This window comes from Stegodyphus dumicola, chromosome 6 (assembly GCF_044657685.1).
Source record: "Stegodyphus dumicola isolate Sdum_Otavi_A_Nest chromosome 6, ASM4465768v1".
Lineage (NCBI taxonomy): Eukaryota > Metazoa > Arthropoda > Arachnida > Araneae > Eresidae > Stegodyphus > Stegodyphus dumicola.
The window spans coordinates 166,983,200-167,011,022 of NC_140773.1; the positions used below are offsets into that span (position 1 = coordinate 166,983,200).

At 30.6% G+C, this 27,823-nt stretch overlaps 1 protein-coding gene across 1 annotated transcript in view; it reads left to right on the plus strand.

Moving 5' to 3' along the window:
* The window catches only part of LOC118181986 (uncharacterized), a 111,384-nt gene that overhangs the window by 41,261 nt on the left and 42,300 nt on the right, over window positions 1–27,823 (plus strand). Inside the window, exons 9-13 of the mRNA XM_085819151.1 lie at window positions 5,033–5,231; window positions 11,607–11,773; window positions 15,083–15,178; window positions 16,088–16,231; window positions 16,771–20,601. Of these exons, the coding sequence (XP_085675277.1) occupies window positions 5,033–5,231; window positions 11,607–11,773; window positions 15,083–15,178; window positions 16,088–16,231; window positions 16,771–20,601 (4,437 nt within the window). The remainder of the gene's footprint in view (window positions 1–5,032; window positions 5,232–11,606; window positions 11,774–15,082; window positions 15,179–16,087; window positions 16,232–16,770; window positions 20,602–27,823) is intronic.

Consider the following 27,823-nt stretch of genomic DNA (forward strand, 5'->3'; position numbering starts at 1 on the left):
CAGACGTTTACGAGAGCGTGTAAGACCCTTACGGCTGCGAATATGTTTGTGCGCATGCGCGTTTAATGTGTAACGGAGTTATACGCTAAGCTAAAGTTATCTAATTCAGTTAATGTTGCAGATTGCGTTGTTCCTTAATCTTCAAAATGGATCCGGCTTATTATTTTTTGCAGACTGTTAGAGCAATTTTATAAAAGTAAACTTGAACTTTTGATTATGTCAAATAGAATTTCCGATATATATTTACTACAAAGCGAAAGTATGTTTTGAAATCCGAAATCTGTTTATCAATTTCACGCTGCTCTGCGGCAGAGGGGCAGAAACGTCATTATTAGATTATGATAGATTAAAAAGATTATGTCAAATAGAATTTTGATATATATTTACTAATATGTAATTTGTATCTACAAAGCGAAAGTATGTTTTGAAATCCGAAATCTGTTTATCAATTTCACGTGGGGGATTGGAAGTTGATCTGTCAGCACTATCCTTATCTTCAGGGCAGATGTTTTTTATTTTATTTGGTTTATAATTCCGTACTAAGTGTAGTATTTCATTTTGATGTACTCCGTCTTTGATATGATTTAAATCAAGTTCCTCGTCCTTATAATTCGCTTCCGATAGTGAAGAAAGTGACCCAGAGGTTATTGAAAACGAAAACATTTCGATTAACAAATTAGTCGGTATTCTCAACACAGCAATTATAGGACTTGAACAGCAGAACTTTGTAACTAAACAAGAAATTATGTTTAAAAGAATTAAAGAGAAAGTATTATCACATGAAACGAAGCAACTTACATTGAAAGAAATGTTTAATAAAGTAAACAAATAAATATTAAGCTTTTTCTTTTTGTAAATTTTGATACCCTTTAGATCATAATTGTTCTTTATTTCATAAATTACGGTTTCATATTTTTAATTTTGTAATTTCTGCATGCCATCTTACCAGATTTAAACTGATGATCTATAATCCGGAAAGATCGATAATCTGGAATCGCCGAAGTCCCGACGAGTCTGGATTAACGACTTTTGACTGTATTATACAACTGTTATTAGCCCAAAGCCCAGAAGGGCTGTTAGTCTCGAAATGACCTTTTGCGTTGATTTATTAAAAGCGTTGAATCACTTTTCAAATTATTACCACCAAATATTATCATCCTGTATTATATTTAAAGAAATTAAATAATGCAGAATCTGCATGAGTGTGTGCATTGTGAAAAAACTACAGTGCCTAGAGCAACAAATTTTGAATAACGTAGTAGTGCTTTCGAATATGGGCACCAGGAACCCTGAATCTTGAATTTTGAATTTGTTTTATTATCTTTTTCATATTTTTTAAACTTTAATGACTTTTTAATTAAGAAATTCAATTATTTCAAAGCAAGCAGTGGCAACACGCTGTGCAGAATAAAGCATTTTTATCTCTATCACGTGAGACTGTCTATCAGAAATTCTAAAGATATGCTATTTAAAAATATTTTTAGTCCAAATGCTTTGAAAGCACCTCTCGAAACATGTATATGTGTGTAAATGAAAAAATGCCCCTTTGGGCATAATAGAAAATCTGAAAGCTTTCAGATTTTATTATTATTATTTTGGTTTAATTTTTTTTGAAGTTATAACAAAGTTAAATTAATAATTATATTGAGTATCGCAAGACTATGATATGAAGACATACATAAAGTGATGTTCACAAAATAGCATTATTTAATAGACTGGAGGCAAGACTGCTATCATTTTGTAGTAAAACACAGTATCTGCCAACTCTGATAAAACAAGGTGCCTCTGTGTATTATTTTAACTCTTAAGTGTTTATAAGATGATCTGAGGCATTTTATACAGCTAATTCTAACCAAATCAAAAATAAATTATCAAGGTGTTTGATAATTAACCATGTTGAATATTGCTGCTGCTTTGTCGTTATTTAACCCTTTGATGCATGCGATATTATTTTTATAATTTTTTTAACTAAAAACTCTAGAAATTAAATATTATGATCCTAGAGACTGATAATATATGAATTAAAGAAATCTACTCTTGCCCATTGTTTTGTGGGTGGTGGCCGCACTGTGAAACCACAGCACGTCTAGGACTTTTAAAACTTACCTAGGCAGTAGGGGAAAAAAAACTTACCTTTCTCCGTGCGTGTTTACAATAAATTACAAAATTTACGAATATAAAAAAAAATGCATTTAAGAATTGCATAATATATATATTTTTTACATTATTTTACAAACTAAATCATCAGAAAAAATTAAAAAATAAACATTTATGTAATTTTTCTATAGCAGTGAAAGTATAAGTATCTACATAATAAGGACATTTGGCTACATGGATTAAAAAACTCAGTAAAATAAGTATAAACAAAAGACTCAGTGTTTTTTTTTTTTAAATTTCAAAGAACAAATATTTTTTGTGACTGTTCAAAACATGTTTTGTCTTTATGGTACATGCATAGACCCACATTGCACGTTTCACACATGTATCTTCATCTATGATGTTTCTTCCTTGTGCTACAAAATGTACACTGATTGGATCTAAATTTCACTGGTATATGTCCAGCGTTGTTTAGTTTCTTTTCATCTGGAACGTGAAACTTGTGTTTTTTTTTTTAATGTTAATGGGGGGGGCTTGGTCTTTTTGGCTTTGGTATGGATCATTCATTTCCCATTCATACTTATTATATTCATATTTCATCTCGGTACTCTTCCGTTTCGCCGGCGCAAATCTCGCCAAGCAGACTTTATTGGCGACAACATAGAGTATACACATAAAAAATATTAAAAAAAATGTTAGTTCTAAGAATTCTTTTAAAAAAAGAAGGCATAAACATCTTAATATCGCTTAAAATTTTATAAAAAGCCAATAAATAAAGACAATAAATTTTTAAAAAGACATTAAGAATTTACTATGCTTTCATGGTTCAACATCCTGATTCGCCGGTTCATATCACGTGACCCCAAGCGATCTCATCTCACGTAAACTACTCTACAAAAATCTTATGCTCTCAGTAATTATCTACATTAATTTCATGTTAAATCTTAATTTGGAACACATGTTTAAATGCAAGAAATATTTCAATTCGTACGAATAGCTTACTCAGAAATTATGCAAAACTGTAGTGCTTTACTTCGCTAATGCATTCTCATTAGAATGGATGAATTTAACCCTTGACTTTACCTTTTCTTCTATATTTTCGGCTTCAGGTAAGCGCTGTGATTGCATCCTAATTGTCTTAATTACTGAAAAAGGCATTAGATATAAAACTGAACTATCTGATAAAAATTCTATGTAATTATATGCCAGTATTAAAAAAAACAATCAATCTGATAAGAAAAAGCTGCGACTTGTTTTGAAAATGAGGCGTAAAAGGTTACCAGCGAGAATATTCCGTTTGGCATCGGTTGTACCATTATTGGCGACTTTATCGCTTGCACCGGCAAAATGGAAAAGTACCTTCATCTCTAAATATTCAAAAAACATTTTTAATTTAAATAAAACTTTATGCGATTTCTATTTTTATTTACAGCAAAGTATGTTTACATTAAATTTAAACCACAAGGAATAATTTATAAAAACACAATACTAGCTTGGGGAGCAAGTGTGTTGAGGTCAGAGAAAAGTCTCTGGTAAAGAAAGACCTTTTACTGGGCAGGTGCGTGTATTGTTTAGTAATAAAATAACTCTGTGATTTCAAAACCCCTTATCTATATCCGGGTAAAAATAAACATTCCTATTTGAGAAGCAAGCAAACGCCATTGTGAAGAGCAGTGGTTTCAAGGCGCAACCACCGAACCTCTAGAGCGACCACCGAACCTCTAGTGGGGCAGTGGTCGCACCCTGAAACCACTCTATATGTATGGTATTTGCCCTGAAGCAAATGCCATACATATAGAGGGTTTTTTTATATATGCAGTTTAATTATTGCTATTTTTTATTGTTTATGATAGAAATCATTATGTGCGATGAATAACTTTTGAAATTTAATGTTGTTTATATTAATAAAATATTGTTTATATTAATAAAAGTTATTTTGTCTCATTGAAAACAAATTTTAAAAGGCATCCGATTTGAAGTACTAAGACCTAAAACATGTATGATTCTGTAAAAATAAGGATGAAACAATGTCATTTTGTGTTATTTAGAGATAACAGATCAGTAATCAATTGATTTTCACTCAAAAATTTCGTAAGGAAGAGGAGAAAAAAATTCGAAAATTGGTGGTTTCAAGGCGCGACCACCGCGCGTCAAAGGGTTAAAAACTGTAACATTTTAAAAAATATCTTATTTTAGAATTGAAGGCTTTGTGACTTCAGCATAAATGTCCATTCATGCTAGTATAACAGGTTTTAAACCATAGCCATTCAGTAAAGTTGCCCATGTGTGAATGTGCAGCTGATTCATTGAAACTGTTGACTGAATGTCAGTTTGTGCTTGCTTCACTGTGATTGGTTGGCTTTTATACCAAATTGGCACAAAGTGAAAATGTTAGAATATTTTGACAAAATCCTGGAATCAATTTTTATGACATAGGTCTGATTGGCTAACAGTGAAGCTTGACTTAACTCCTGCGTACTCAGCCTTCACCTGAATGAAACTTTTAAGTTCTTTGTTTGTATATTTTGTTTTGAAAATGCACCTAAAATGAAGTTGCTAAAAAATGAATTGTGGTACCCAAGGACCCGGGTTCGAATCCCGGAGAAGACATGGATGTATATAAAATGTATAGTGTCGGTGTGGCATGGCGGCATACTAAATATAGGGTGAGCTAAAAGTCCTTTCGTGTGGATTGTTGAGAGTGGAGAGAAGTGGACCCCCCTTGGGGTGCTCTCCCTCAATTGGGGTGGAAAAATAGAAGTCCAACCTCTCTTCGGAGTAGGCTCTGGCAACCATTGTTCCATGTAATATGGACACAGCAACAACAACAGCAATACATGTATAACAAAATGTTCTTTAGATGTGTTATTAAATACCTAAAAGTGCTATATTCTGGCTGTTATATTCTGATATTTATTTTTTTACGTTCATTTAGGATGAACAACTAAAAATGAAATCAGAACATGAATTCATTTTAAAAAATATGCAGATTCGTTTAGAAGAATTAGAAAAGCAGCAAGAAGAAAGTATAATGTCAATGGCTGAAACGAAAAAAAACATGCATGAAGAGTTAGAATTGAAAGAAAAGCAGCTTATTAAAGCAGAAGAAGAAGCTCGACAGTATCAAGCTGCAGGTACAGTTAGTTATTTATGCTATTTTCATTTAACTCCTTATGTACCTTAATTTGTGTAGGTGAATTTTGATTCGTATTAATTTTATTTGCTAGTTTCTGTCTAATGTTACGTAGCTTATGCATTTACTTCGAAAATCACTCAACACACATTTAAAAAAAAGTTACCATCTGCTATGTTAAACTGAATGAGCATACTGTACTAAGGAAAGTAAAACAACTTTATAAATGCTAATTACCAATAATGAACTAGTAATTACTAATAATGTACTAATAATGAACATGCTGCTTTAACCAAACCCAGTGTCTAAGTGAGTATTTCGTTTGATTACAATAGGTGGTGCTGTATTCTAACTTAACATGCTGTTGCTGATTGAAATTCCAAATTTCAGTAGATAAACATGTAATATGACAATTTTAAAAATAACTAATTCTACATTCCAAATATGAAAGCCAATAGGTAATTTTCTATTGGGAAATGCAGTATAAAATAATGTAAAAGTATAATCTTGAAATAATATGTAAAATAATATAAACATTATAAAGAACATAAACTAATTCAATATGCTACAATCTTACTTGCTGTTTTAAAGCAGTTTCAGTGTAAAGAACAATTTTCAGTAAGAACACAATGATATAATGCTAAGCATTGTTATATTTAGACAATAAACAATTTTTGCTACTGCATTGAATATGTGCACCATTTGATTAAAAATTCTTGTTTTATTATCTTTGCAAGGTGAAATTCTGCAATTCTAGTTAAAGACCGTGGAACCTTAAAAGACCAAGTTAAATGGGAAAAGATTATCTATTCTATGACATTTTCCACGTCTAGCAATGAATCTTTTAATAAGGCATCTGTGGTTGAATCAGTTACTATCTCTAAACGTATTGTGTTAGTAGTTAAACATATAAATATAGCAATATACACCTTTGTATAATTATCCTTTTTCTGATTCTTATACTTCATGAAGAATGGACCAGAAAAATCAAATAAACAAATAATTAAAATCAAACCATGGGTTAATTCTTTCACCTGGTAAATTTTCCATAAGTGTTAACATACAACTGATTTAACCCTAAAACATAACACATTCATTTTCAAGCTATATCTCGACCATTAATAACTCCCAAATTTGCTGTAAGCCTTATACAATAAAGCTTGTGCACCAAGATGCAGTTATTTGCAATGATAATACTGAAAAATTGATGCAATAACTACATGCTGTTTTGGTATTATATAAGGAAACTTTTTATCATGATTAAGATTGCTATTGTTAAGTCTGCGTAAGCCCTTCGCGATGGCATGTTGCTGAACTAAAACCCTCTGCAGATGGCTGTGTCATATATGCATCAGTCCCAAATGTCACTAGCAGCCAGGTGATGCACTGGTGCATCGCACACTGTTTTGCCCTGGTGCAACACAGTGTCTCCAAGGTGAGTTGCGCTAAGCGGCATGCTGTCTCATAACAAGATTAGCTGCTGATGCATATATGATACACTCGTCCTGAAGGCCCTTATGATTTGATCAACAGTATCTATTGCATATCTTATCCCCTTCAATGATTCTAAAGTTAAATTAAATAAATCCATTATTGACTTCATATACATCTCAATTAAGAGTATTTTATTTTCATACTTGAAGAGCTTTACCTAGAAAACTGAAAGTATCATCAAAAGTTTCAAGATTTTAGCTTCATCAATTAATGCAGCCTGTAAATAATAGAGCTTCTGAACTTCTGTTAACTCAGTATTGTAACTTAAAATTATTCCATTTGGTATATCTACTAGAAAATGTAGAAATCAGTAATTATGGCAAACATATTTATACTTTAGAATCAAATTTACTCCAATCACTTCCGTATTCAGAATGTACAACAGATGATAGAATTTCCTTAATTCTTACCTCTAAAATTTCCATTCTTTCTTCCATTTTGGCAATTTGTTTATTGATGACTGTGACATCATCCATTTCATCAGCACTTTCAAAACATCTATTAGATGTTTTGAATTGATCTGGCTTTTATTTGAAATTTGTTTTGTTTACACTGTCATCATGTCACCTATTTGAATATTTTGAAGTGATCTGGCTTTTTTTATTTGAAATTCATTTTGTTTACACTATCATCGTGTTGCCTAAGCATGTTTTTTTAATCTAGTTAGTTTAAATTTAATGCTGTTTTATTCTAATCTAATGTGACCATCTCTGGCTTAAAGCCATACATATTGCAATGCTAAACTGAATTCTGCAATTCTAAACTAAATGAGTGAACTGTACTAAGAAAAGTAACACAACTTTATTAATGCTAATTACTAATAACAAACTATTAACATGCATGTTGCCATAACCAAATTCAAAAATTTAATAACAAACTATTAACTGGCATGTTGCCATAACCAAATTCAGTGGCTGAGTGAATGTTTTGTGTAACACCATCTTTGAGGTTTCCAGTGTCCTTGAAAAATGTCAGTTCTGGTGTAACTTTAAATTTTACGCTGAAACTGAAACTTTCTTGCATTTATTTTCTCATTTCCTGATACATATGAAGTTTTGTAGGAGACTATAATTTGTTGTTTTGGTACTTACGTATTATCGCAACCAGGTTGGCGCAATTTGCAAGTTTGAGTAAAAAAGTATGAATAGAAAGAAAATGTACATTTATTAATTACAGATAATTTTTAATACAGTTTTTTATATTTTGTTTTAAAATATAAAATAGCAATTAAACTCTTCCGGTTTCGAATTTGAATAAGTTGCAGAATTATTTTTTCGGCGGAAATCTTTTCGCTATTGCTTTTAGCACTGATTGAAAACCGTATTTGCCATAACCATGTACACGTCGACTTATTTTTACTTAAAAAAAAATCCCAGAATTGCACAAAAATGGCATTGCGCACACTCTTGACTTTATCCATGTACACTGCTATTTTGCATGTGGTGATTCACAAAATTTTCCTGCATTTTCATGCAAATTTTTGTAATTTATGAGAAAATAGCAGTGTACATGGATAGAGTGTGCGCAATGCCATTTTTGTGCAATTCTCGGATTTTTTTTAAGTAAAAATAAGTCGACGTGTACATGGTTATGGCAAATACGGTTTTCAATCAGTGCTAAAAGGAAAAGCAAAAAGATTTCCGTCGAAAAAATAATCCTGCAACTTACTCCAATTCAAAACCAGAAGGGTTTAATTGCTAATAAATTACAAAAATTTGCAGGAAAATGCAGGAAAATTTTGTGAATCTCCACATGCTCTTTTTACAAAACTACGTATAACACGTAGGGTTGCCAAATTTGGCAATTTATGCGAATTTTGGCCTGGTTGCGTTAATACGTAAGTACCATTGTTTTCCCACTGAATGGCACGGAAACGTAATGACCCCCTCTTTATTTTTTCTGATGATCTGTTGCAGGTAACAATGGCAGGTTATTGTTGCATGGTTCCTTCTGTTCTTAATGTAACTAAAACTTCAAAAATTCTCTGATTTTATTATATAGAACTGAAATAATAATATTTTACATTTACAATAGAACTTCTCCTTTTTGTAATTATATGATGTGTAATGTATTGAATGCTCTGTCAGTAAATTATTAAAAAAATGTTTTGTTTTTTAATTAAAGTAATTCCTTATTGATAATTCATTCCAAAGTCACTAGTTTTGAAATTTTGGGGTGAAAGATATGTTTAAATCTTTTTAATTTACTTTTTCTATACCATTTTAAACCATAATGCTCTCATTTGGGATCATACACTTGACTATATGCAGTATAAAGTCTGAAATCTGGATGACCGATATTTAGAATGATTTAATATCCAGACCCTCAGAACGCTAGCTGAAAAATAAATAAAATAATAAAAAAATATCCCCAAAGTCTAGGAATGAAGAATATAATAACAAGAAGAAATATGTTTCCAATAAATGCATTTTTTTCTTCGAACTGACTGAGATACTTGCATGTTATTTTCAGACACCGGCTGGGAAGTTGCATCATGGCCAATAACAGTGCACTGATTGATGTTCAATTAATGCTGATCGGATCACACATAAGTAGTTGGAGGGCAGGGCCAGCATTACACATTTTACCGCCCTGTGAAGTTTCTCTGCAAGCCCTGAATTCTGCTACCTAGTATCTCCCTAAGTTCTAAAAATTTTGTCACCTCTAAATTGTACTGTCCAGTGTGTCTTCTAAACTTTAAAAATTCTGCCATCCAAGAATTTTTCTGCTTGATTTGCCTCTAAATTCTAAAATTTTTCCCATCCTTAAGTTATGATATCCAGTGTGGCTGCACTAGTTGCATGTTCTGGTGTCAGCCCTGTAGACAGGAGATTATTCTGTCTGACATAAACAATAACCGTAGCCCCAGGAGTGCCATGTCTATGTATCATATTACTAGATTTAAATGGTGATCAAGTGTCCAGAATTCCAGATCTGAGATTTTGTACTGTATTGAAAATTTATATTCTTGTTTATGTGGGTTTTTTATTTCATAGATTTTGGTTTTTATTATTTTTCTTAAACTCTATATATGCTAGCATACAAAACTTAAGCAAAAAATTCATTTTTTAACATTCAACCAGGAAATTATTGAAAGAGCTTTTAATAATCAGTTCAGTGAGAAGTTAACTCAAAGTTAATGCATATATGAATATCAATACCATAGTGTTAGAGGGTATGTCAGAGCATGCAAAACCCTGCAAAACCCAATGTGCACACAGTGCAAGACAACGTAAATAGAAGAAGCTGCATGTCCAGGCATTCCTCTACAAGTGAAAGTGAGATTGTACAAAAGCAGGATATTATAACTACAGTACAGCTAAAAGAAAATGTCAGTATGCTTTTATATGTGTTAGAATAATTGGCAAACTTGAAAAGGAGCGTAGTTTGACGTTGATGAAAGGGTTGATTCAGAATTCAGAAAGCCTACCAAACGACAGGTGCAGCTGTAAGAAAGGTTGGTTGTGGGCAGTGCAAGGTAATTTAAGAAAAAGAAATGAAGCCACATTTCCAGGCAGTCCTCTGCAAGTAAAAGTGAAATTTTAAATGCAGTATGATTATAAGAAAACACCAGGACCCCCTTACTTGTGGTAGAGTAATTGGCAAGCTTTGAGGAGGGTTTAATACGATGTCTGTCATGCACTTGATGAAAGGGTTGTTTTACAAGTTCAGAAAGCCTAGACAACAGATGCAGCTGTAAGGAAGGTTGTTTGTGGTCGACCAATGAAAGCAGTAGTGACTGATATATTGTCCTGTAGGTGAAAAGAGATAGAAACCAATCAGTGAGCAACATTACTCAGCAATTGCACACAGGTGGGTGAAATGTTCCTGGTTTAATGTGGGGTCATACAACTTCATAAAGTAGCCCTATTTACCCATCGTCCTGAATGCTACTTATCATTTACAGAATATCCTGAACACTGCATACCAGTTCATCCCCAGTTTTTTTGCAGTGGTGTAGAGAACACAAAAACTGGACACTTTGTCAGTGGAGTCGCATCCTTTTTACTGATGAGAGTCATTTCAACCATAAAAACGATTTTCAACTGGTAAAGAAATAGGCATACACTTTCATCTCACTAACATTGAGGAAATAGACTGTTGGAGTATTATGAGGAGGCATTATGAAGAACAGATAAATGAAGCTCCACATTTTTGATAGAGGGTCAGTTTTCAGATATAGTTACTGTGGTGAAATTATCCTCTACTATTTCATTTTTTCTGGCGGGCCATTTGACCTGATTTTGTTTTTATGCATGACAGTGCACGGCCACACAGGAGTCATGCTCCTGAGGAGCTCCTGGAAAGTGAAGATATCCACAGAATGGATTGGCCAGCATGCTGCCCTGATATAAATCCCATTGAACATGTGTGGGATACTTTATGGAGATGCCTGGCAGCATGCAGAGAACATCTTACCACCCAGAGAACTAGACAACTGAAATAGATGCTCCTTGAAGAATGGGAACTATTACCCTCAAAACTGTTATAAAATCTTCACTGATAGATGGTGCAACCTAACCATTGCAATGAGGGGAGATCATTTCCTTTAATAACGCTGTTTGGTTTGTTGTTCTTCCTCTTAGCCAAACAATTTTTTGTTCTAAGGCTGTACCAGACAGTTTTTTGTAAAGTCAATAAATAAAGCCTTTTATATTCATTCTGTACTGTATGTGTCCTGTTTATTTCTTTGCTACTATACTTTTCTCATCTTTTAATAGTACATTTTGCTGTAGCATGAATTTTATGTCTCCAGTTGATTTTTTGCAGAATTATGTCCAAAGTCAGAAAAATTGCTTGAGTTTTGCACACTAGTGTATATATAATATAAAGAAATGAAGTATGTTTTATGTGGGATATGAAATAAAAATATTTTTTATAGCTGAACTAGAAAAAGCAAAGATTTCAGAATTGCAAAAGCAGCATGAAGAAAAGATTAATGAACTTCAGCATCAGCTAGAATCTACAGAAAAGGCTTTGGAAGAGGAAAAGCAGAATTTAATGCAAGAACTTAATAGAGGGAAGACAGCTGCTATAACTCTAATGAAGGTAACTAGGTAAATCTGATGCTTTATTATTTGATCATTTAAAATATAAGGCATGTTTAAACTAGTTTTCTTTTTAATACTTCTGAAATATTTCCGAGTACATTCTAAAAACGTTATATATTAACAATGTGCACATAAACAAATAAGCAAAACATTATTAGTTTGCCTAATATAGAAAGGTAGGGAGAACTCTTTAAAATTTTTAAAATTTGTAATTGCTGGTGTTTATTTATTGTGAATTAATAAATCTCATATACTTAACCTACAGAACATCATAGCTTAGCCTCTTGCAAGAGCTCTTGGAGCCTATGCAAAAATTAATGTAAAGTATGTTTTGTTATTGAAGTTTTGAGTACCTCTGCACTCTGTTGGACATTGTATTGAAAATGAAAAAGAGTGTTGTTTGGTTGATATTATGAATAATTTAACAGCTGAAAGCACCTGGACCATAAGCATGTTTGAAGCTTTAAACTTATTTCATGATATGGTTCTGATTTTATGATATGATATGCTGCAGCAAACCAAATCAATATTCTCTTCTGAAGACTTTGAAATACCTGGTAGACCTTATTTAACCATGGACACAAAGGCTGTGTTTTTTGTCAAGGTCCAATTGGTTGTGAAATAAAAACTCCTATGAATATACGATGGCACTGTGTGAAGATATGTTGCACAATGTGTCTACTATGCTCGTTGATTGCATCAGGCCTCAGTTGTCAGTTGTGAGCACACAGTGAGCAAGTAAATATGCCTCAAACAGTAGTCTCTCCCACCAAGTGTGAACTGCATGCTGTGATTTGATTTCTGCATGCTAAGGAGTGCAGTGCAGCAGAAATTCATCGATGAATAGGCGTGGAAAAACTTTCATGTGGTAATGGTGCATGAACTTTGATGCAGAACTTACAGATTTTATGATGCAGGCATACAGAGAAGGAAGCAAGTGTCAAATGATTATCTTGTATAGCAAGTGGATCAAGTGATTCAAGGAAATTGTGAGTTCACATTTTCTCTGTTGAGTGATTTGTTTCTCATTTTAACAGCCAGCTCAGGTACAAAGGTACCTGAGTGAGAGACTGCAGGATCACAAAATCTGTGTGAGATGTATTCTGAAGATGCTATCTGACCAACACACAGCAGATGAGTGCCGCCTCAATGTTTCTCCATGATAAAAAAAAAAAATAGAATTGTTGCAGGGAACGAGACATGGGTCCATTTCGAAACTGAAGAAACAAAAGAGCAATCCAAAGAGTGAATGCATGCTCATTCCCCAAGTAAATGAAAGAAGTTGAATTAAACATTTCTTCAGCAGAAAGTGTATGACTGCTGTGCTCTGGGACTGAAAAGGTGTTCTCTTGGTGAAATTCATGGAATGTGGCATAACTTTCACTGCAGCAGGACAATCCAGAGCAAGTGCAGAGGAATGTTATCATATAGCATTGTCCTCCTTCATGGCCATGCACAGCTGCAACAAAGATGCTTCTGCAGCATTTTAACTGGGACATGTTGGATCCCCCACCATATAGCCTCTACTTAGCTCCCTCTAATTACCATCTCTTTGTTCAGATGAAATGTTGGCAATGGGGCTAGAAGTTTGCCTCAGACAATGAGTTGCAGACCAGTGTAAAGAAGTGGATGAAAGCACAGGGAGCTGCGTTCTGTGACGAGAGTATTAGAAAGTTGTACCACGCTATGACAAATGTCTCGGTTGGAATGTGACTTTATAGAGAAGTAGCTGGAAGGTGTATCTAAATATTCCAAGTAAAATAGTTTTGATTTTCACTGGGGTTTTCATTTAACAACCGATCGGACCTCGAAAAAATAATAGTCCTCATACATGTTAATTTTTGGCATGGTATTCTTCAGGAAGGTATGAAACTCTAGCCATTATCAAACCTTTACAAGCAAGTCCATGTTCTGTATGCCTGTCAGTTTTGATCTGTGCAATAACTCGTATTAAAATCATGAGCTGTATATTCCTAAATCCACTGAAAAAAATGCAAAGTCATTAAAATTCTTACCATGGTAAATTTTCGTAGTGTGTGTAGAGAAAAAGCTCTGCATTTTTCAGTCTTTTGGTTAAAGGTGTTATTTGAACATGGGATAGAAAGAGAAAAACTTAATATTTAAGCTGATGTTTGAAACATTCTAAGATATATAAAATTTTGTTCCTCTCCATGTTGTTTTCTGTGCTAGGGATAAAGTTAAGACTAAACATAGCATGGGACTACTTACTATAACTTTTATGTTTAGCTGATGTATTTACGAGAGGTTTAATCATATGCCTGCAAACAGCCTATTGGTCTCCATATTATTTTGTGGTAGAAACTGTACATAATGCAGCAAGCAAGAGTCATATTTGAGTAAAATAGTTGAAGGTAATGTTACTTATCAGGTCTTTTAAGGTGTGCCATTAGTCCTGACTTTCTTTTTATGGATGATAGTGTACACTATACAGAACTCATGCTGCTGAGGAGCTCCTGAAAAGCAAATACATTCACAAAATAGATTGGCCAGGGTATTTCTCTGATAAATATTCCATTGAACACACTTGGAGTGCTTAACAGTATGGTATTATCCTCCAGAGAACGCCAGACAACTGAAACAGGTGTTCCTTGAAGAATAGGAACTATTACCCCAAGAATTGTTGAGATAATCTGGTGTTTGAGTATCAATAGATGGTGCAATGCAACCATTGCAGTTAGGGAAGATCCCCTTATTAAGACTCTGATTTGTTGTTCATCCTCCTGGCCAGAAACTTTGTACCAACCCCATTTTCTCTATAAAGCCTTTTTCTATTCATTCTGTATTGTATTCATTTTTTATTCAATACGTCCCTCATCCTGTAAGTAATTCATTGTGCCTCTGTAATACAAATTAAAGTTGATTTTTTGTAGAATTTTGGCCCAAATCACAAAAATTTCTTTTGCACACTAGTGTATATTTAAATAATTATAATATTTATCAAGGCTCTTTTTCTAAACTTAAAAATATGTTTCTGACAAATGATATCACATTAAAAGGAAAAATATATGTAAAGAAAAATGTTAATTGCAATAATTATTTTATTTCTTATTTAAAATCAGGTATAAAGGTCAAAACTCACCAAAATAATTGTTTTTGAAACACATTTTTGATGTTCTTTTCTCAGATTTCAGATATGTAAGAATTTTAGATAACTGTATATGGTATTTTGATTTTTAAATATCTGGCATGTTGCAAAGTTCAGTGCACATGTGCCTTTCATTACAAAAGATTATTATTTTTTCACAATCGTTCATTACCATAAGAATTTAATTTGATATTTTAACAGCAAGAGAATGAGAAAAAGGTGGCAGCTATTGAAGAAGAATGGAAATCTAAGTTGCAAGAACTACAGCTAAAAAGTGAGCAAAGTGCAGAATTAAAGGTATGTTGATAAAAATTTAGTAGAATGTTTTGTTTATTTATGAGCTCTTAGGATTTCTAAAGTAATAATTTAATAAACTGTTAATAAGTATTATTCGCATTCATCTTTAATCAATATGCTCAATAATATAATATTTAGGAAAGTAGCAGCATTATGTCATGAGTGTCTGGAAATTGACTAGTTTAATTATTTATAATACTTTCATGAAAATGTATATACTCTTAACTGGTTTACTCAGTGTATCTCTTTTCATAATATATTTAGATTTTGCTTGATAATTAACTTTTCATTTATTAAATTGACATAATAGTTTTGTGAAAATATATAGCTTCCCTTAGGTTGTTGATAATTTTCTTCTCTGTATCTAGTAAAATGTTATTGATAATACCAGGCATTTTTAGATTTCTACATAATACTAACAGTTACTGTGCTCTTTAGCAGAGTTACCTTCATTCATGAAAGATTTAGGACCTGTTTTTAATTGCTTTTCTACTTGAAGACTGTAAAGGGTATTCCTCCCTCCTCACAAGATTGGCTGCAAGTGCTTTACTTTTGAAGTTTGGATTTTTTAAGTGATAATATCAGTGAATGTAATGTTTCATTTATAAGTATGAAGATTAAAGTTGTCAGCTTCTCCCCAATTTTTTAATGCAAACTGAAAATACAAATTATTCAACATTTTTAAATTAATTTTTAAAAATTGAATATTAATGATGAAAAAAAAAAAGATTCTAATGTATCTTTCTCATTTGGGATTGGGGGGGGAGGGAACCCACTAATTCTTTATCATAATTACTTATTTGTACCGGATTTTTCTCTCTCTCTTTTATATATATATATATATATATATATATATCGAAATTTGCTGGCAGTTTTATTCTATGTTTTCATTTCTCTCTATCCCTAAAGGCTGGAGATTTAGTAAAAGAATTACATGAAGTGGAAGAAAAGTATAAAACTGCCCAACAGAAAGTGGATGAGCTTAATTCCCTTGTATCTGAATTGGAAAAAGACAATGCATCTTTAAAAAATACTGTTGAAAAGTTAGAATCTGTAAGTATTATTATTAAGTCAATATTTTAATTATGTATAAAATATATTTTATGTAGGTTTTTTTTTTTTTTTTTAACCAATAGTATATAAAGAAGTTTATTGCTGAGATTGACATTTTGGATTTTCTTGCTTGTAAAATCAATTTTTATTTTCAATGTATGAAAGTACAGCTGTGAAATGAGATAAAAAAAATGAAAAACGCTTGAATACTTTCTGCATTTGCTTAGAAGAATTTGAAATTTCTTTAACTATGTAACTGTCAAGAAAATTTTTCCAAATTGCTTATGGCCAAGTAAATGTTATTGAAATGAGAGGAAGTAATATAATACATTGTGTTTCAAGATATCTCAGCTTGAGTTTCAGTCTTAATGAAAGGAAACTGGAAGATCAGTCCATTTGTCCTGTTTTTAAACAAGGTTCCAAATTTTTTATTAGATCTGTGCATGTTTTCTGTATACTTTGATTAATAGAATAAAAAAACATACTGCAGTTGATGTAATTTACAGGAACAAGACTAAAATATTTTCGTTTTTTAACAGGAAATTGATATCTGCTGCTCAGATATAGAAAAACTAAAGGCCAGTCTCTCTGATTATGAAATTTTGAAAGAAAAAGGAATTTTATGTAAAGATTTGGAAACTATAAATTTAGAATTAAATGATAAACTTGAAATTTACAAACAAAAGGAGATAAATTTAATTGAAGAATTAAATGTAAGAGCAGTTGCATTTCATAGCCTTGAAGAGCAAAATAAGGAGCTAATTAATCAGATAGAAGCGTACAAGAAAGAGTGTGATGAAGCATTGAAAAATTTTCAAAATATAGAAAAAGAATTAAAATCAAAATTGCAGTATCTGAATAAAGAACTTCAGGGTTTATTATCTGATAACGAGTCAAAATCAAAAGAAGTAGGTTATTTAAATAAAGCTTTACTAGATGCAAAAAATGAAGAAAAACTGCTACATGAGCAGTTGTCAAAAAGCGAGAGTGAAATTCATCAACTGGCTTCTGAAAAGTCTGAACTAATATCTGAAAAAAAATTATTAGTTAGTGATATTCAGAGCTTGCAAGAGAAGTTAAAAACAAATGAAAACAATCTGTTGTTTGCTAGTATGATAGTAAATGATGCTAAGAATGAGGTTATTTTATTAAATGACGCTATAACTGAAAAAGAAAAAAAAATTGATAACTTACTGAAAATGTTTACTGACCTTGAAAGAGCAGTATCATGCTTGGAAAACAAAGAAAATGACTTCAAAATGATAGTAATGAAATTAAAAAATATATGCTGTGTCATTTTAGAAAGATTTAATTATATTTTTGATGTTTTCAAACTGTTGAATAAAGAAAAAACATCCATTAAATTTCTTCCTGTGGAAGATAGCTTGAAATTAAAACCTGATTCTTATGCAACTTCAAGAAGAGAAGAGAATACTGTTGAGAATAATTTAATTTTTGAAGAGAAATCCAATGTTAATACTGAAAGTGTTGTAGTTAGTGAATTTATCAAAGTCTTGCAGGAGAATTCTACTTTGTCTCTTAAGGAACTGTATGATCTTAAAGGAATTGATTTAAATAAATTACAGAAAGTTTTTAATAAACTTTTTACTGAAAATACAAAGCTGAAAGAAGACTTGGATAATTTGAAAATGTTTTCTGAAACTCAGAATGTTGAGTTTGCAAAAAATATCACTCAACTACACCAGTCTTTGAATGATTTGCAAGATGAACGTAATAACTTAAGTTTAGTCTTGCAGAGCATAGAAGAAACTCATGCATGGCAAGTAAATCCTGAATCTGTAAGTGAAATAAAAAGTGCAAAAGAAAACTTTAAAAAAGATTTGCTTGAAAAGGAAAGTAAAACTTGGACAGAATTTAACATCTCAGAATTAAATTCTAAAGTCAGATCTGAAATAGATGCACTTGCTTCTCAAACAGAGCATATTAACACTGAACTTAAAACTCTACGTGATCAGTTTAATTCATCTCAGGTTGCTTATTCAGAAAAAGTAAAAGAACTTACTGCCAAACTTCTCTTCAGGACTGAACTGCTTTTGTTAACAAGGGAGGACTTAGAGTTCTCAGTTCATAACTGTGAATGTTTGAAAGAATTGCTAGATAATCTGAAACAGGAAATTGCAGCTAAAGAGGACTTGTTGAAAACATGTGAATCAGAGAAAAAAGAGTTAGAAATCAAATGTAAATTATTAAAAGATAAATATTATAAAAAAGAATGTGAATTAAAAGAAATTCATAACTCCCAGCTCTGGGATTTAAAAAACCAAACTAAATTAACAATTGATAAACTGAGTGAACAGATAAAGAATTTAAATGTGGCTCTAAGTAATAAAGATAATGATTTTAAACTGCAGCTTTCTAATGCGAAACAGAGTTGTGATAAAGAAATACTTGTCCTAAAGGAATTATTAGAAAATATAATTTTAAAGTCTGGGAAAGATCTGTCTAATATGGTAAATAAGTTAAATGTGTTAAATTTCAAAATAAGGAGTTTAAGCTGTGAAATGAAGAGTGTATCCTCAAAACTAAGAGATAAAGATGAGCAGATTTTTGAACAGCAGTCTAAGATGAATAGTCTTATACAGCAAAATGAAGAACTTCAAAATCATGTAGAATCTCTCTCAAATCTTTTAGAAGAAGCAAATAAAGCTCTAGAAGAGGAGAAGCAAGAACGGCACATGTGTGAAAATGATGTTATATGTTGGAAGGAAAAGTTTGAAACAACCAAACAGGAAGTTAAAAATATATACTGTGCTGCAGAAATAGATAAAGAGAAACTAAAATTTTCATTGGATGAAACAAAGTCAGAGCTTAATAAGGCAAATTTAAAATATTCAAATATATGTTCTAAATTTGAAGAAGCTGAAGCTCGGATACAAAGTTTAACCACTCAGAGTGCTGAACATGTAAAATTGCAGCAAAAGTGTGACTCATTAATATATGAAATAGAATGCTTAAATAAAAGTTTGAATGAGGAAAAGCAAAATTGTGTTTTGAAAGATAATATCCTTATTGAATGGAAAGAAAAGTATGAGTCTGTTATATCAAAAATTAAAGAAATTTCTTTAAAAGTGGACTCGGATATGTCTAAAATAAACATGCTTCTTTATGAAAAAAATGTGCACATGAAAAATACACTGTCAAAATTTGCAGAACTTTCTACAAAATTTAAAAATGAAAGCAATGAAATTTTAAAGTTGAAACAGAAATTAGTTGTGAATTCTAAAGAATTAGAAAGTGCTATAGTTGAATTAAAAGCAGAAAAGGAGAGCAAAATAGTGACTGAAAATGCGGTTTCAGATTGGCAGTCTAAATATAAAAGTTTAGAATGTAATCTGGCTGAAATTTCTTCTGAAAAACAGAAATTAGAAATAACTTTGAAAGAACTAGAAAATATTATAGCTGATTTAAAAGTAGAAAAGGAAAACAAAATGTTGGCTGAAAATGCAATTTCAGAATGGCAATCTAAATATAAAGATTTAGAATGCAGTTTGGCTGAAATTTCTTCTGAAAAGCAGAAATTAGAGATAACTTCAAAAGAACTAGAAAATATTAAAGCTGATTTAAAAGTGGAAAAAGAAAACAGAATTTTGGCTGAAAATGCAGTTTCAGAATGGCAGTCTAAATATAAAGATTTGGAATCCAATTTGGCTAAAATTTGTTCTGAAAAGCTGGAATTAGAGATAACTTCTAAAGAAATGGAAACTATTATAGCTAATTTAAACGTGGAAGAGAAAAACAGAATTTTAGCTGAAAATGCAGTTTCAAATTGGCAGTCTAAATGTAAAGATTTAGAATATAGACTGGCAGAAATTTCTTCTGAAACACTAACCAAACTAGATCAACTTAAATCTGAGCTTGCTATAAAAGAATCCGAACAAAAGGGTCTTGAAAAGAAATTATCCGAGTCAACTGCTGAGATGGAAAAACTGAAAATACAGTGTGCAAATTTTCTTGAATTACAGGAAGAAAAAAATAAATGTCTTAAAAATTTACAATTTGCAGAAAAAATGTTAGACGAAGAAAAGAAAATTAGAGCTGCAGTTGAAGAGAACGTCATTGAATGGAAATCAAAATATGATACTGCACTATCTGAAGTTAACAAATTTTCTGATTTGCTTGAAAAAGCAGAAGAATCTATAAAACAGTTGCAGTTTGAATTAGAAGAAAAAAATTCAGAGGTTGAAAAAACTGCTGTTCTTGCAGAAGAGTTTGAATCCATGCAGCTAAGTTATGAAACTCAGATAAAAAATCTAAATGATTTGACTAATAAGCTGAAAGCTGAAGCAAAGAAGCTTTCCATCCTTGTAGATGAAAAGGAAACTATTATAAAATGCATCCAAAAAGAACAGGTATGTATCACTTTATCTTTCAAATATCATGCAAATGTATTTAAAAGTATTATAGCAATACTTTTTTATTTAGTCTTGGGAAATAATATTTAGAATATGAGCATATGCTAGTATAGAGGAATACAAAACTGAATTCATTTGCTAATAAAGCCTTTTTCTCTTTAATAGTAGATAAAATTTTATAATTTTGTTTTTTATGATTAGTAATATATGAAATTAGAAATGTGAATAATTTTTCCATTTGACTTTTTACTGGCTGAAAGTATTCTCATTCAGTGTAACTGTACTGTAAAATGAAAAGAGTCGTTAAATATTATTGAGATAACATATTACACCCAAATAAATATACTACTTTTTTAGAATGGAACTTGCATGAAAAGAAATTATCTGACAGATTAATTTTAATTTGATCTGATCGATTATTAGTCAATTCATATTCTTAAAGATAGTTTTATTTCTGTGCAGAAGTTTTTACAAAGGGAAAATACAGCCTTAGCATTACCAGTTTCACCTGATTTCTGCATGGTTAAAATATGCTATAAGTTGAACTTTTTTTTTTTTTTTTTTGAAGGTGGGAATAATACCTTAATTATTTTTTATATCTCTGTTTTGATAAGCTCAAATCAGATATCCATGCTCAAGATCTGTTTTGCAAAAATGTTTGAATGCAAAGTAATTTGTGCTGTTGTCAGTTTAGTCTCTCTCTCAAGCAACTGTACTGTTGTAAATATTTTTAAAATATATGCTTGATGGGAAATTTTAAAAACTCAATATAAATTTTTATTGACAATAAAATAAAACTGATTTTTTTTAAACTTTACACTTTTATTTTGTGTTTTAAAATATTTAATACATTTTGATACGAATATTTTAAAAAAACATAAAAGAGGTAATCTTAAAATATCATTTTTATTAAACTAATAATTTTTTCACCCATTTCTGCCACTAAAAGATTACCAAATATGAAAAAATTGCTTTTTTCACTGCAGTTTTGCAGGTATGTGCCATCTAGTTTTATGTCAGAACTAGGTACATATATGTTCAAAGTACTGAATTTTGGTTGTTTCAATGTTTATTATGCATTTAAATATCTCCTTATCATTAATACACAGAAGCATTTCTGTTTTGCTTGTAATGTTGATAAAAAAACCATAGATATTCTGTGCATAGTTTGGAAAAAAGTCTTATTAATGTGAATTTTCAATTACTCCCATTTCTTTATTGTTCTTTCAGTTTTGTCTTATTGTATTTTGATTGTAATTGTTTCAATTTGTCTGTTTAACATATGTAATTGTTGCTGGTATTGTGCAGCCTTTTAAAACTTATTCAGGAATTTTTAAAGGAATAAAGTGAAAACTTTATTCAAACAAAAAAATTTAAACAAAAAAATGATAATAATAAATTTTAATTGACACAGTTACCTGTACATTTTGTGTATATTATATTATTATAAGAATATTTATCTCACAGCCCTTCAGCATTAAAGAATTGTGCACATAAAATTAATGAGGGCCCATCTTATCTTAAATATGTCAGAAATTTATTATCTTCTGTAAATTTACGAGATTAAAGTATACTTTAAGTTATAAATACATTCTTTTCTTTTGCTAATAGTGATGCTGACTGTGCATTCTTGAAATCATTTCCTTAATATAATTTTGTCCTTATTTGCACTAAAATTTATTCTTATCTGAAGTATTTTTAAAGAAAGAATACAGAAACATTTTCATGGAGAGCAGATTTTTTATTTTTGTAATATATTCTGCTTTTTATTCAAACTATTTATAGCTAAGGGGGGACTATTTCTATATATAATTTGTGATTAATCTGCGTTTCTAAAGGTTGATATAATAAAGGGAAAATACATATTTCTGTAACAATACATTTTCTGTTCATAAGCATCTCTTTATTTTTCCTTATTCTGATTTTTATTAAATTCCTTATTTGATTATTTTTTATATTCCTTATTCTGAGCAGTGATATTTTGTCATCTGCTCAGAAAAAGAAGAGCATTTACATGTTGGTATATCAAAGAATAAATTTCAATTACATCTCATCAAAAAGATTTGAGAAATTCTTGTTCTCTAAATTTTAACCCAGCTTTCGTCTTTGAATAGAAATACGCATCATGAATCTAGCCTAAAGAAAATTAATGAAATGTAGAAATATATGTATTTCGTTTCATATGTTATGCTTTAGATAGTTAATTTTTCTATTACATTTCTCCTTAAAAAATATTTATGAACAAAATTTCTCACAAAATACAAAACAGCAAAGAATGAAACTCAACATAATTTGATCCCCAAACCCTTTTCTCAAGCATCCTGATTGGCTATCATTTAAGCCTTATTAAAATATGTCAGTTAGACAGAAGTAATATAAGTATTATTTAGAATTTTAGACTGAAAAGTGTAAGATAAGTTTTTGGATACATTGCTTTTGATGTTCCTTGTAAATAAGGAGAATTTGAGGCAAATTTTGAGATACTGAGGTTGTGCAATTTTCATTGTGAAAAGTTTCACCAATTTATTTATTTTTTAAAAAATTAAAGACATTGAAATGCAGCTGTAGAATGGTTAATGTGTACCATGCAGTTTTAATTTGTCAAAGAAACGTTGTTAAAATTAAGGAAAGTTATTTGCTGTAATAGGTTTCTTTAATGGAGTTTAAAATTTTAACCTTGGATAAATTGATACTAAGTTATCAGTGGTGAAACATCTTTTATTAATTATTATATTTTTAAACAGTTAGCCATATTATGTAGCATAATAAAAAATCTGTATGAATAATATAAAAAGTAAAATAAATAATACAAGAGCATTTTTATGTTAATAAGTGCTTTGTTGCTAAAAATAAAAATGTAAAAACACATGCATTATTTTTAAAGGCATGAAGGCTTTTCATAGTTATTAATATATTTATATAAGATATTTTGAAAAAAGAATGTTTTATCCTATCTTTAAGCACTACTTAGAGTTTCATTTCTGATATTAAAAATAATAAAGAAGTTCAGTTATCCAAAAAATTCTCACTTTTATGTTGCTGGTTGACTTTAAAAAAAGTTATCCAGTATGTTTCAAAATAGGAAAAAAAAAAATGGGAAGCATATTTTTATGAGAAAATTATTAAAAAGTTGTGCATACACAAAAAAGGATAAAAGTTAGGAATAAAATTTTGTTAGTGATTTTAAGTATTAGTTAATCTCTATCTGTATTTTTTAATTGTGCTGTATCATTCACTTTGGCATAGAAGCTGTAAGATTTGAATATATTTTAAAACTATTTCTTTGAATCAGATATAGTATATTATCTCTTTAAATTCTCAAACATCCATTGGTTTCTTATTTTAGCATCCAAGAGCCATTTTATGCTAAAAAAATATAATCTGTTTATGGTGAAATTTGAAGTTTGGCTGGTGAATTAGTCAATATGCACTGCAGTTCTTATATTATTATTTGCCATTTTAAAAGCTTCCTTTAAATTATCTGAAAATATGTAATATTTCATATTGTGGTATTACTTTAAAATTTCTGGGAATAAAATACTTTAGAATTTCTTGCTTACTCTGACATTTACAGTTTTATTCAAAATATTCTTATGGCCAGTCTTCATATCATCATATATGTCTTATACTTACTGTTGGAAAAATGCAAGGGGGAAAAGTTGTCTTCTTTGCATTCTTCAGCTAAAATTTTGCATCAGAATTCAACAGATTAAATTTTGAACTGCCTTCCACCCCTAAACAAGTATATGTATTCTTTGAAGGCAGACTGGCATGCTTAATTTTAATTTCAGTTGAGACATGTACTTAATGCATTTTCTTTTCATATACAGTCAAAAGTCGTTAATCCGGACTCGTTGGGACTTAGGCGAATCCGGATTATCGATTTTTCCGGATTATAGATCATCAGTTTAAATCTCGTAAGATGGCATGCAGAAATTCTAAAATTAAAAATATCAAACCGTAATTTATGAAATAAAGAACAATTATGATCTAAAAGGTATCAAAATTTACAAAAAAAAAAAAAAAAAAAAAAAAAAAGCTTAATATTTATTTGTTTACTTTATTAAACATTTCTTTCAATGTAAGTTGCTTAAGTTGCTTCGTTTTATGTGATAATACTTTCTCTTTAATTCTATAAACAGACATAATTTTCTTGTTCAGTTACAAAGTTCCGCTGTTCAAGTCCCGTAATTGCTCTGTCGAGAATACCGACTAACTTGTCAATCGAAATTTTTTCGTTCTCACTAACCTCTCTGTCACCTTCTTCATGTCTTTATCCATTTTTTGCAGCAATTCCACTTTTTTGTTTGATGAACATCGAAACATACTTTTGTTTTGTAGATCCTTTGGGAGCTCCAGCATTGGAAATTCTATTTAACATAATCGAAAGTTCAAGTTTACTTTATAAAATTGCTCTTACAGTCTGCAAAAAATAATAAGCTGGATCCAATTCGAAAGTTAAGGAACAACGCAATCATCAACATTAACTGAAATAGATAATTAGATAATTTTAGCTTATACCGTCCGTTATACATAAAACGTGCACGCGAAAACGTTTTCTGCGCCTGCGCACACACATATGCACAGTCGTAAAGGCCTATGCGCATGTGTCAACGCGGCACATGCGCAGAAAGGTTTTTAGCTTTGAGGTCCGGATTATAGATCATTCCGGATTATGGGTGTCCGAATTAACGACTTTTGACTGTATTCTTTAGATCTAGATGTTAAGAAACGGTGATTGTTGAGTACTGCAGCTTTTGAGAAAATTTGTCTTGCCCAACTTGGATGGCCAGTTACTTTGTATTGTTTAAAAATAGCTCTTCTGAATGTGTGAAATATTGTTGAGGAAGGACAATGTACAAATTTAGTTCTTTCGTGAGTTAATAATACCTTCAGTTTACAGTGTATTAGCAATATTTTTCATGCATGATATTGATTTCGTATTTCTTCTGTCCATCTTGATTACACTAGATCTATAGTGCTAATTATTTGCAAGTATTTAAATAGACAAAGAATGATGAAACCTGTATTCAGGGTTCATATGATCCTTAAAAATACTTAAAAATCCTTAGGTTTTTAGCTTCGGTCCGAGGTTCGAATCCCACAAGCGGGCTGGCTGCATGGGTGTTTTCGTGGTTTTCCCCATGTGTAACTTGTATACGAACCAGTTTCCCTTAAAAAGTCCTCCACGAAGGCATCCCTCCCTTAAGGCAGATAGCCCTCGAGTGCTTTGCCATAATCTAATAAAACCAAACAATGATTTTTGGTCTTTAATTTCAACCCAAATCAGCAGAAGTTCTTAATTTTACTCATCTGACATTTCTTTTTTTTTTTTTTTTTTTTTTTTTTTTTTTTCAGCTGCTATTTTGCTATTTTGAGTATGAATTATCATTTTGGAGGAATATTTTTGAGATGCATTGACAAGTATGTGTTTGATGAGTTAATGTTTGAATTATTTGGTGGATGCTTGAGTTTTAGGCATAAAGATTAAAACATAAACACTTCGTTTGAAATGTTAACATTTCAAATAATTTCTTTTTAATGAATAAGCAGTTCATAAAATTTTGCATCAAAAACACATTTTCCCTTTTTGGGATGAGTTCTTTTATTATGTGACATGGTGCTAAATTTTTCAACTTGTCAACATTTTGGCAATCTCAATTTCAATTTGTATAGATAATTTTTTATTCAAAGGTTTGTGAATTTTTTGATGATTTTGTTTACAAACATAATAGCGTTGATAAATATCATAAAAGTAATGATTTTAACAAATATTCTCTCATTCATATAAAGCTAATTAAAATTTTAAATTATGAAAAATCAATTGTATACAAATAAAAGATTAATTATTGCTGCGAACTAATTTGCAATATCATTCAAAATCAGAAAACATATGTAAATTAAGTGTGAGTATCTAAAAACATGAAAAAATTTTAATAATAAAAAAAAAAAATGAATCGTAAAAAATTTGTTTAAAGAATTTTCTAAGACTAAATTAATTTGCATAAAGTGAATAATTGTTGAGCAGGCAGGAGACAGATCTTCTCAAGGGGAAGTTGCCCTCAAACCTAACTCTTCAGTTACTCAATTCATGTTTCGTCATCCATATAAGCATGGGTAAAGAATTATTCAAAACCAAAAGTAAAACCAAAAGTAGTGAATTGCTTTATTTAACTTTACTATTAGTTTCTTATAAAAGTAATGATAATATATATGAAAATTATATTTAAGAAGTAACATTAAAATAAAACATTTTTATTTTCTCCTGGGATCTTTTAAAAAGACATTATTTCCATTTTGGTGACTTGGGAATATTTTGATTCTGAAAATAAATGAGATAATAAATGCTAATGAAACAGAATTTCTGAAACACTTCTTAGAAAAAAGAAAAATGCTATTGTAATTATTTAAATAATTAACATAAACCTCTGGATTGCGTGAGAACATATAAAATGGGCCATATAAGAAAGAATCAATATAAAGCTTTCTCTAGTAAAATTTAAATAAAAAGTCAGTAATCTTCTTTAAAATATGTGGGACTATTATAAGTGTAAAATATAAATATTTCAATAAATTTTGTAATTTAATGCTGATTAAAAATATGTTTTATAATTAGTTAGTATTTTATAATTAGTTGAATTTGTTTTATAGTTAAATAGTAGATTATATTTATTAATAATGCATCCTACTTATAGATTTATTTTGTTCTTAAAAATTACAAAAGTAAGTTCTGGTATAGATAATTGCTTTAGTTTGTTCAGTTCCTGTTTGCTTGATAGGCCCTTAATATTTTTCATTGACAGTTCTTAAAACTCCTTACAGTACTTAATTTCCATGTATAGAAATGTGTACGAACCCTATGAATTTTGCCATCCTCAAACTCTTATCAGATTAGATTATTTTAAACAGTATTATTATATTATAAAATTATTATATTATCCACGTGTAGTCACTTTTCACATGAATTATGTTTATTTTAGTAGCTCAGAATGGATATTGGTCTTAAAACGACATTTTGCTTCGATTCACTATAAATGACTGTATCACTTTTCAGATTGTCGGCAACAAATAATTTCGCCCTGTATTATATATGAAGAGATTAAATAATGAAGAATCTCCGTGAATGTATGTATGTTTCTCGCATTGTGGAAAAACAACACCTAGAGCCATCAATTTTTGAATAGCATAGTCCTCCACCAAAACATGGGCACATAGAAGC